Source organism: Budorcas taxicolor, chromosome 4 (genome assembly GCF_023091745.1).
Source record: "Budorcas taxicolor isolate Tak-1 chromosome 4, Takin1.1, whole genome shotgun sequence".
NCBI classification, from domain to species: Eukaryota; Metazoa; Chordata; class Mammalia; order Artiodactyla; family Bovidae; genus Budorcas; species Budorcas taxicolor.
This window is the reverse complement of record NC_068913.1, coordinates 28,426,103-28,436,961: the sequence shown is the minus strand read 5'-3', so window position 1 is coordinate 28,436,961 and position 10,859 is coordinate 28,426,103. Positions and strand designations below refer to the sequence as shown.

At 42.4% G+C, this 10,859-nt stretch overlaps 1 protein-coding gene across 1 annotated transcript in view; it reads left to right on the top strand.

Moving 5' to 3' along the window:
* Positions 1-4,268: 4,268 nt before the first annotated feature.
* SNX13 (sorting nexin 13) overlaps positions 4,269-10,859 on the top strand; it is a 143,196-nt gene continuing 136,605 nt past the window's right edge. The window contains exon 1 of the mRNA XM_052638615.1: positions 4,269-4,422. Within this exon, the coding sequence (XP_052494575.1) occupies positions 4,411-4,422 (12 nt within the window). The 5' untranslated portion in view covers positions 4,269-4,410. The remainder of the gene's footprint in view (positions 4,423-10,859) is intronic.

Below are 10,859 nucleotides of genomic sequence, written 5' to 3'. Positions count from 1 at the left end.
GTCATGTATGGATGTGAGAGTTGAACCATGAAGAAGCTGAGTGCCGAAGAATTGATGCTTTTGAATTGTGGTGTTCAAGTAGACTCTTGAGAGTCCCTTGGACTGCAAGGAGATCAAATCAGTCAATCCTAAAGGAAATCAGTCCTGAATATTCATTGGAAGGACTGATGATTAAGCTCCAATACTTTGACCACCTGATGTGAAGAGCCGACTCATTGGAAAAGGCTCTCATGCTGGGAAAGATTTGAAGGCAAAAGGAGAAAGGGGCAGCATAGGATGAGGTGGTTAGAAAGCATCACCGACTCGATGGATATGAATTTGAGCAAACTGGGAGATAGTGGAGGACAGGGGTGGGGGGTGGGGGCGGGGCTGGTGTCCTGCAATCCATGGGGTTGCAAAGACTGGGACATGAGTTAGGGACTGAACAACATACTCAAAGAGGAGGTGGTGATTGAGGTCAACATCAGGATCATGCTGATTGCATGTATTCCTGATAGGTGATCTAAGTTAAGTTACTAAACCTCTCACAGCTTGGAGGTTATTAAGATCAACTGGGATAGTCATTTTCAGTTGTTAAATGTATGTGAAATGCCACTCTCAGCACCTGGCCCATACACTGAAAAACAGTATCAACAACTGAGAAATAACTCTTTGAAAAGTGCTCAAGGCCTAATTTTTATGGTGTACAAACATTTGTTTTAAACATTACTGAGTGAGGTCGTCAGTGATCTAGCAAAACCTCTGAAGTACACTACAGACCTCTACATATTCATAATGTCCTTTCTTTGATGATCTTGGTACCATTGTGGAGCTGGTATTGAAGAGATCTGTGAATATTATTATTTTATGGCTCTATCTGATGTTAGAGAAACTTCATATTATATCTGCCTCTCTCTTAGTCTTGAGTTGCCTCAGTATTTCTTCAAAAAATACTGTTTTAAGGAAAAAACACATGCTGAGCTATTTTAAGCTAGATTTCAGATCACTCTTAAATACTTTGAAATTTCTGTCTTATTGGTGTCGTATTAAAGCTGTAAAAAAGAATCAGGATATCCTGCTGTTGTCTGTTTTATAATGTGTCTCTTCTGTTGGCAATGTATTATTTCAGTACTGATACACTGACTCTCATACTGGACCTTACTAATGAACATATGGTACTATTTAACGTTCAGTAGAGGTGATAGGTGACACTGATGACACTGCCTCGTGAATAAACTGTAGCTAGTAAAATGGCTTAAGAAACCAAAGGATTAAATGCACCAACTGTTCGATAGATGGAATTTGCTTGGGAGATTGACATTACACTTTCCCAGTTTCTCAGAAAGGATTACAGCCAATATGTGACAACCTGAATATGTAGAATAATTTTTTTCTTTGCTTTAAAATTAAAAAGACAAACTAGATATTCTGAATTGTTGCTCCAAGGTTTAGAAATCACCAGCAATGCCCTATTTAAAAGCATCACACACTTGATTTGTACCTCTTTTTGTCATCCTTTCTGTGTTAACTGGACAAACTGGCTGCTAAGGAATTAAACCTTTTGCAGTAACAACCACAGATGTATCCTTATCATGTTTCTTAAGATGGATTGTTTTGTTTTGTTTTAAATTTTTGATTGATAGCCAAAAAACCTGGCATCTTAGGTCAGCCTGTCCCAAGTTTCCTTTACAAGTGATAGGATGTTTTTAAGACCACATGGAATGAAACTGCAATTTGTGCCAAATTAGATGTTTACTTTTTTTTTTTTTTAAAGCTAGCTGCTTCTGTAAGCATTCTCTTTCTCAACTTCCATAAGTCTCTGAAATGTTGCTTCCCTTGTTAACAAAATAACTTTTAACTCATGCTTAAGGTACATATACCTAAGGAAAAAAATTGTTTTTAACATATTTTATCTTTTTATCCCCCCTATTACTGCCATTGAAAATATCAGCAGTTACACAAGGTTAAGGGAAAGGCTCAGCTTACAATTCTGTCATAAACTTCTCTCCAGCATTCTATTGACAGTAAAAGTAATTCCCCCACTAACATGAAGATAAGAAAACACAATGGTCAATTAAAAAAAAAAAATTCAACACCAGGGATTTTTTAAAAATTCAGTTTTAATTACGCCTTGTCCTCTCAGGGTCTTTTAGGAGGATGCTGAGGGGAGGGGTAACATTTTAAATGCAGTCTTCCTTAGAAAAAAATGACATCTGAGCAGAGATGGAACAGAAGTGAGAGATCTAGCCATGCGGGTATCTGGTGAAAAAATGCTTCCAGATAAATAAGTCAGTGCAAAGGCCCCAGGGCTAGAAGGATCCCATGCTTACAAGAGCAATGCTTAGTAGAAATGAAGTCAGAGAGGTGGATGTGGGGTGGGACTGGAGAGACTAGATAGCACAAGGGCTTTTTTAGGTCACAGAAAGAACTCTAGGTAAGAAAACTTGGAGTTAATGATTTTGACTTACTCTTTGGTCTACAAACTCCTAAACGTTAAAAGTATACCCATGTCATATTACAGGTTGGTACAAACCTCAAGTTGTGTCTACACTTAATTTACCACCTTTAAAACACGTGAAAATGCCTTGCTTCTGGAATGGGAAAAATACGTGAAACAAAATTACTCAGGGCAGACACCTAAATTAGTTTTAATTTACTAGTTGGTATCTTAAATATTAATGAGCCTCCTGTTTTATTTATACATTGGAACAGTTGTCTTTTTCCAGGTTCTTGTCTCTAGTATCTCTTCATTTCCCTTAGTATCTTAGGCCAGATAGTATTTTCCAATGTTATTTCCTATTCATGGGTTATGCTGTCAATATCAGTAACACATTTTATTCTGTTGCAGAGGTCGTAATTTTGCTGGCCCCTTAATATGGAAATTATGTACCAGATGTAGACCAAAGCAACACAAAATTACTTGCCTCAATTAGTTGAATTGAGTAAAATCAGGATTTATCTTGAATTCCTGACTACCAAAATGAACCATCCTGTTTCCTTGATGAGGACAAGAGGTAACACAAGGTCTGTAACGCCTTGAGAATTTAAGAGTAATGTATTAAGTAAATTTCATTTTACACAATAGTACTACCGTTAGGGAAGGGGGACGGGGGACTCCAGTAGAGAGGAACTTCTACTGGTCTTATTTTTCCGAAATGCCTTCGTATCCCCTTAGAAGAGATGGAAGGATTCTGCATGTCAAATTTGAAAACTTGTCAATTTCCTTGGAAACTGGTTTCTTACAACAGGGCAACACACTTTATAGAGAGCAGATTCAGGTAAACTACTTTCATTACAATTCAGGTAGAAGTGACTGCTTTGTTTCATACATCGTAAGTCATCTAGTTGCAGCTTTAGAACGGTGTCTGTCTCGGGGCTTCTATGCATGCTGGGTTCCAGAGCTCTGTCCCATTCAAGTCATGACTATTTACAATGATACCCGCTGAAATTTGCTATGATATACACACAAACACACATTGCATCAAGAAGCCAGTAGAGCTGTACAGACCTCAGTTAAAAAGCAAAACTGGCTTTGATTTTTTAAGAGATTTCTCATGAGGGGCAAAACCAAGCCCTCATTGTTATACAGGTGCTGGCCAATCGTCGAATCAGCGACAGTCTAACTGCTATGATATGGGTAAAGCTGATATGCCTGTAGAGCTTCTGCTACCCGTCACGCACCCCAGCAGAGAACTCGCTGAGTATTGGTAAGGACAAAGGAAAGTTTCTGGCAAAGTTTAGAAGGAGAGGGACAGAGCAGCGAGCAGTTTCAGATCATATTTAAGCCACAGACAGTGGAGAAAGAAGAACATCCCCCGGCTGCTCTTAGGTCGCCGCAGGGCCAGGGAAATGCGAGAAGGAAGTTTTTCTCCTGGACCTCTGCCTCCTTATCCCCAAGACGCGCGAGGTCCGCCGCGCCATCCGTCGAAGCCTCGGCCTCTGCCGCTCCACCCCAGGGCCGACCGACCCCGGCGTGCGGCCGAAGATAAGCGGTCGCCTCGAGCGCTCGCGCCCGCTCCCGGGCTGGCCCCGCGCTGGGGCCTGTCTGCCCTCCCGGCGGCCCCAACTCAGCCACGGCGCCCTACCCCAGGGCCCTGGCCACTAGCGCTGAGCTGGTCTCCGGCCGCCCGCCTCCGTTTCCCCGCGCGCCGGCGCTATGGCGACAGTCACGAGACGCCGGCGGCCCCTGCGCCCGCCAATGGGAGCGCACGTCGCAGGGAGACGCGGACGTCGCTCTTCCAAGATGGCGGCGCGTCCGTCGCGAGCAGCCGGGCAGGGGGGAAGCCAGCGAAGCCGAGTAAAGCCGCCGCCCGGGAGAGGACTGAAGGAGCTGTTGCCGCCGTTGGCGGCGGCTCAGGCAGTTTTCGCTGCTGCTACGGCTGTTGCCATGCGGCGAGGCTAGGGAGGAGTTCACTTCCCCGGGGTGTAATAATGTTAACAGAGGTAAGCGGCGACGGCGGCCAGTGTTTACCTGTGAAATGGGGAAGGGGCCGGCGCTGGCCGGTCAGATAGCATCATTTCAGCCGCTGGCGGGCCCGACCTTTGGTAGCGGGCCCCTGGGGCCGAGCAGCATTGGGGATCCTACAAGTGCCCCTTGAATAGGAGCGGTGCTGACTCAACAGTCCCAGCACCTCCGGCTTGCCTGTGCCTCTGGTTGCCACTCGCCCGTCGCCCCGGCACCGGTCTCCCTCCTGCTGTCGCTGCCTCCTGACTCGCCGTTCCCTTCGTGGCGTCCCCTTGCGCGTTGCCCTGTGGCAGCGTCGGTCTCTCTGCGTTCGTGCTGGTTCCTGTTCCCCTACGGTTTGCCCGAGGGGTCTCCCTTCTCGTGTCCCTGGCCTCCGGGGCCCTCCGCTTCCCAACTCGGTCAGCATCCTGGGTTTGTCACTCGGCCAGTCTGGCTGGTTTCCCACCCCCCACCTTGACTACTTGGTGAAGAGGACCTCTTTGTCTAAGGGGACACTTGGGTAGCCCGGTTACATTAACGCCCTATCGCACACCCCTCACCTTTCGCTTAAATCGTGGGAATCAGAAAGTTGAGTTTAGCATCTGTCCTCTTGATTTGCATAAGGCTCCCTTGGTACTTTCAGTGGAACAGTTTTGTGTGTTTTTTTCCCCGCCCTTGGTCCTGAAATGGAAGTAGGGCAAGTGTGACGAGCCAGTTTCCCTTATCTGTTGTCTGATGTCCATTGCAAAAAGTAGACTTTTTGAAGAAGCAGAGTTTGCCTTCTGTCGCAGTACTTTAAGGGGAAGAACAAAATTGATGTAACTAGGTATTTGACCTCACAGTTAGGTGTTGTGGTGTATGCTCTTGGGTGTCATTGAAGAGAAATTCTGAGGCTTGTGGATTTGAGGAAATGTCTTAGAAGCTACTCATTTGAAGTCCTGTGAGAATTCCAGTGTCAGCTGTCAGGGACTAGTTTGGGCATCTCTGTGGGCTGAACTAAGGATAGGAAGAAATTTTAATGGGCAGTGGGAAGTATTCCTACTTGGACTGATAGAGAGTAATGTGTGTAGATGAGTGGCTTTTGTTGTGTGAAAACATGGTATTAGAGGAGCTGTCCTACTTTATTGACTCTGAGGAACTTCATACTTTGGTATTTGTGCTTGATAATGTGTGCAGAGCCTGGCATATGATGTGCCTGGTCAGTCCTTATTGGTTGATTTTAGCTCATGAACTACTTATTTCTAGTAGTTTGTAGTTCATTTTGTATTTCTATATCCCATAGATTTTTTTTTTCACTCCAGTAGTTAATTTTATTTCCAGAGATTATGGTGAGTCATAAGCTTCTGTTGTCATTAGCAGTATTAGGTTTGGAAAAAAAAGATAAGTATCAGAAGTTTTATTTTTACCTTTAGTGTGATATTTTGTGGGAAAGATTAGCCTTATAGTTTTTCAGTGCTGTTGATAATATACAGTATTTTATGAGATCTTTTGATTAAATTTGGCTTAGGTTAGCAGCCATTGAAGAGTTGTAATGCTTTCATATGAACTCTGTGCTTCTAGTAAAATGGGGAGGACTGAATTTTCTAAGCATCTGTGTTTTATTGTTTAAATTATTTTTTGGCCATGCTACATGGCTTGTAGGATCTCAGTTCTCTGGCCTGGGATTGAACCTGGGCCATGGGCAGTGAAAGCCTGAAATCCTAACCCCGAGGCCACCCGGGAATTCCCCTAAGCTTCCCTGTTTTAAAATAATTTCATGTTTCAGTGAAATATTTTCAATAGTAAGTCAGTCATTGTAGTTAGAGGTGGTTTAGTTGTGTGTGTGTGTGTGTGTGTGTACACGTACGTGTGTGTGCTGCACTTAGCTTTTAAGAGTCAGAGCCAGGGTTCCAAACTTGGCTATCTCTGCTGAGTCCATTGTTAATAACTACCCTGGATTGTTTCTCCAAAGTAAGGCCCAGATTAAATGCTACTTGGATCTTATCTATGTCTGTGAGTAATCATTTTATAGATTAGAAAATTGAAGCCCAGAGACTTGTCCAAGGCCAAATAATTATTGGTGGCAGAGGTGAAACTGGAATCCCATCTCCTGACTAGGTACAGTACTCTGACCATGTTGCTCCCTATGAGTAATTTTCAGCTCTCTTCATAGATTTTAAAACATACTGCTGCTTTGTCTGAATATTGTAGTAGATAAGCTGAAAATTATTATTACTCGAGAAAGACTTTTTCGCTTGACCTTAGGTTTTTTGGACCACATTCAGAAATAGTCCTGTTTTGAAATATTTTGGATATAAAATGATACTCATTATTGATTTACTAAAATTGTGGTGTGAGATTTCTTCTTAGTGCTTCTCGTAGTGCTAACTTAGACATCAGCGTGTTTGGGGGCTGTGATGTGTTTTATGTGACGTCTCAGAATGTATAATGATGAGCTCTGTTCAGTGAGTGTATACTGTGCCCAGAAAGTGGTGAATCATACAGTCTCCTTAGTTCTTTCACATCACAACATTGGGGCAGGTGATAGCCCCATTAGCCAGATAAGAAGACTGAGGTTGAGAATTAAAATAGCTTGCTTAAAAATTATACGACTGGTTGAGTCAGTAATCACACCTAGGAACTCATTCCAAATTGTTTGTTGTTTCTGTGGCTCAGTATGGAATGCATCATTAATCTTTTTTTTTTTGTAGCTCATAATCATCAGTACACTGTTTTTAGTTCGGTTGTTTTTTTTTAAACTGAGGTGGGGATGTGAAAAATATAGCTACTTAATGTAGCATTCATATCAAATGAGAATAAACATTCATGTGAAACTTTTCACTTTTGCATTTTGTCAGACTAGGAGTTTGAACCTTTGCAGAAGTGAGAAACCATGCAAGTGTTCAATTAAGGGCTACATTAAATTAAGCTGAAAGGAAAATTTTCTCCAGTTGAGCAAATTCATTTGTATACACTGAGCTCAGAAACCTGTGAGATATGATAGATTAGTGTGAATTGAAAGTAGAGCCCCAGTGGATCATCATGCTGTTTTTTCTTTTTTTAATGTAAAGAGAAGTTATTAACATAGTTCTCAATTTAAGGTTTTTGACTTTGTTTTGTTTTCATTCTAAATACTGTTGAAGTAGTTAGAAGACTCACTAGCTATGTTTGTGTGTTTGTGTCCTTTGCATTTCCATATATGGATGAGAGGATTTTTTTTTTCCACTTGATGTCCATTTAACTTTTTTCAGGACTTCTTAATTTTAATGTTCCTCCTATAATATTTGTCCAATAATTTGTAAATACTGTACTTGAAAATTGTTTGTTTAAAGCTCACTTACTTATCCTCTGTGTGCGTGCTAAGTCGCTTCAGTCATGTCCGACTCTGTGACCTCAGGGACTGTAGCCCATCAGGATCCTCTGTCCCTGGGGATTCTCCAGGCAAGAATCCTGGACTGGGTTGCCATGCCCTCCTCCAGGGGATCTTCCCTAATCAGGAATTGAACTCCCATTTCTTCTGTCTACCTGCATTGTTAGCACTACCTGGGAAGTGCCACTCTTTTTAAAATAGGAGTGAATTTCAACATATTAGACTTAGGGCATGGGTAAGTGAGTAGTTACTCCAAAATCACTGCAGATGGTGATTGCAGCCATGAAAATAAAAGATGCTTACTCCTTGGAAGGAAAGTTATGATCAACCTAGATAGCATATTCAAAAGCAGAGATATTACTTTGCCAACAAAGGTCTGTCTGGTCAAGGCTATGGTTTTTCCAGTGGTCATGTATGGATGTGAGAATTGGACTGTGAAGAAAGCTGAGCGCCGAGAAATTGATGCTTTTGAACTGTGGTGTTGGAGAAGACTCTTGAGAGTCCCTTGGACTGCAAGGAGATCCAACCAGTCCATCCTAAAGGAGACCAGTCCTGGGTGTTCATTGGAAGGACTGATGCTAAAGCTGAAACTCCAGTCCTTTGGCCACCTGATGTGAAGAGTTGACTCATTGGAAAAGACCCTGATGCTGGGAGGGATTGGGGGCAGGAGGAGAAGGGAACGACCAAGGATGAGATGGCTGGATGGCATCACTGACTCGATGGGTGTGAGTCTGAGTGAACTCCGGGAGTTGGTGATGGACAGGGAGGCCTGGTGTGCTGCGATCCATGGAGTCGCAAAGAGTCTGACACGACTGAGCCACTGAATTGAACTGAACTGAAAGGTATAGAAGATGTAGAACAGTGTGCTGAATTTGGTCCAGTGCTATGGCATACTCTGGAGGTTATCTTTGCATGAGAACCAATCAGCAGTCTGTTGACATGCGTGCTTTTAAAAATAGTGAATAAAAATAGTAGTTATTTAAACTTAGTAGTCGTTTGGGTTGTGTGTAAATATGGGGCATAATGGCACCCCACTCCAGTACTCTTGCCTGGGAAATCCCATGGACTAAGGAGCCTGGTGGGCTGCAGTCCATGGGGTCGCTAAGAGTCGGGCACGACTGAGCGACTTCACTTTCACTTTTCACTTTCCACTTTCATGCATTGGAGAAGGAAATGGCAACCCACTCCAGTATTCTTGCCTGGAGAATCCCAGGGATAGAGGAACCTAGTGGGCTGCCCTCTCTGGGGTCGCACAGAGTTGGACACGACTGAAGTGACTTAGCAGCAGCAGCAGCAGTAAATGTTACTTACAGTTGTGCTAAGTAAGTTCTATCCAGATTTATTGATTTGTTTGTATATTAATGCTAATTCTTGATTTTGTGGTTAACAAATATGTACAGATGGGTAGGGTAAGGCATTAGCTGCTGCTCTTTTAGAAGTCCCAGGTTAATAGTTAAGGGAGTACAACTTTGTGATTCAAGTACGTTTGGAAGACTTGCCTACAGAAAATTAAATAGGACTTCTTATAGCTTTTGATAGGTGATTTACTCTCAGAGAAAGTGTTAGAATTTGTGTCAAATTGCGTACAGACTGTGATCGTTAATTTTGTGTGTTGACCGGCCTTGGAGTGTCACATTAAACAGTATTTCTGGGTATAGTGGTGAGGGTATAACTGGATGAGGACAAGATCAGCATTTGAAGTGGTGGACTTCTTAGAGTAGATCGCTCTCTGCGGTGTAGGTGGGCACTGTCCAGTCTGTTGACGGCCTGAGGAAGACAATGGGAAGAAGGAATTTGCCCCTTTCTTCTGCTTCACTGTTTGAGTGCCAGCTCAAATGTGCCGTTTCATCTTCTTCTACCCTTGGGCCATGATTTATACCATCAGCTTCCCTGATTCTCAGGCCCTTGGGCTGAATTACACCACTGGCTCTCCTGTCCTTCCAGCTTGCAGAAGGCAGATGGTGGGACTTCTCAGCTTCCATAAGCTTGTGAGCCAGTCCCTCATAATAAATCTCTTAAAAAAATTTTCCTATCGGTTCTGTTTCTCTGGAGAACCCTGTCTTAATATAAAGACTTAAAAGAGTGTTGTGTTTTGCTTTGGGAAACCCTGCGATGTGATGAGTTGTGCATCAGGGGAGATCTTTGGACTTTCAGAGCTCTTTTTAAAAGACACACTCACATACACTCTTGCTCATAGTAAGTGCTTAAGAAAAAATTATGACTTGATTTTGTTGATTAATATATTTGTTCAGAGACATACACTTGTGGTGGATTATTCCTTAAGCGATATGATCTATTTCTTTAATTATTAATTAATGACATTTTAAAGGCTACTAACCAGAACAAGAACTATAGGCCCATTGACCTTCAAAGGATGTTAAGAAGTGGGACAGAGATTTTACAAGGGAAGTATAAGGACATCACTGACTAAAATGAGGCCACCTTGTCACTCTACATATGACTTTGTTTAGGATCTTCTGACAAACGAAGTTGAATATTGTAAGCCATTTCTCAAGAATTCTAAAGGACCTATGTTTCATTTTTTTGCCCCATTGATTACAGATTTTCAGAGAGCTTATACATAAATTATTCTTACTTCATATTTATTTTCATTATATTTTATTACTGTAGCACACATATACCCATTTTTTCATCACTTCTGATTAACAGCTAGCTAACTCATTGATAGAATTGCAAACAAAAGCAAATATGTTTGAATTTTTTTAGTTAAACCCTATAACTTTATATTAGGTAAGTCTTGCTTTTCCATTTGGCACTTCAGAATATTAAAAAAGAGGTTTTAGATTTCCATAACCATCCTTGGATGTCCTGGGTTTGGAGATGCTAATGTTCAGACGGATTGTTCCAAAGTTTTTTTTGACCACTGTTTCACAAGAATTGGGCTTCCCTGGTGGCTCAAATAGTTAAGAATCTGCCTGCAGTGTGGGAGATCTGGGTTTGATCCCTGGGTCAGAAAGATCCCCTGGAGAAGGGAATGGCAACCCACTCCAGTATTCTTGCCTGGAGAATTCCATGGACAGAGGAGGCTGGCGGGCTATAGTCTGTGGGGTTGCAAAGAGTCAGACA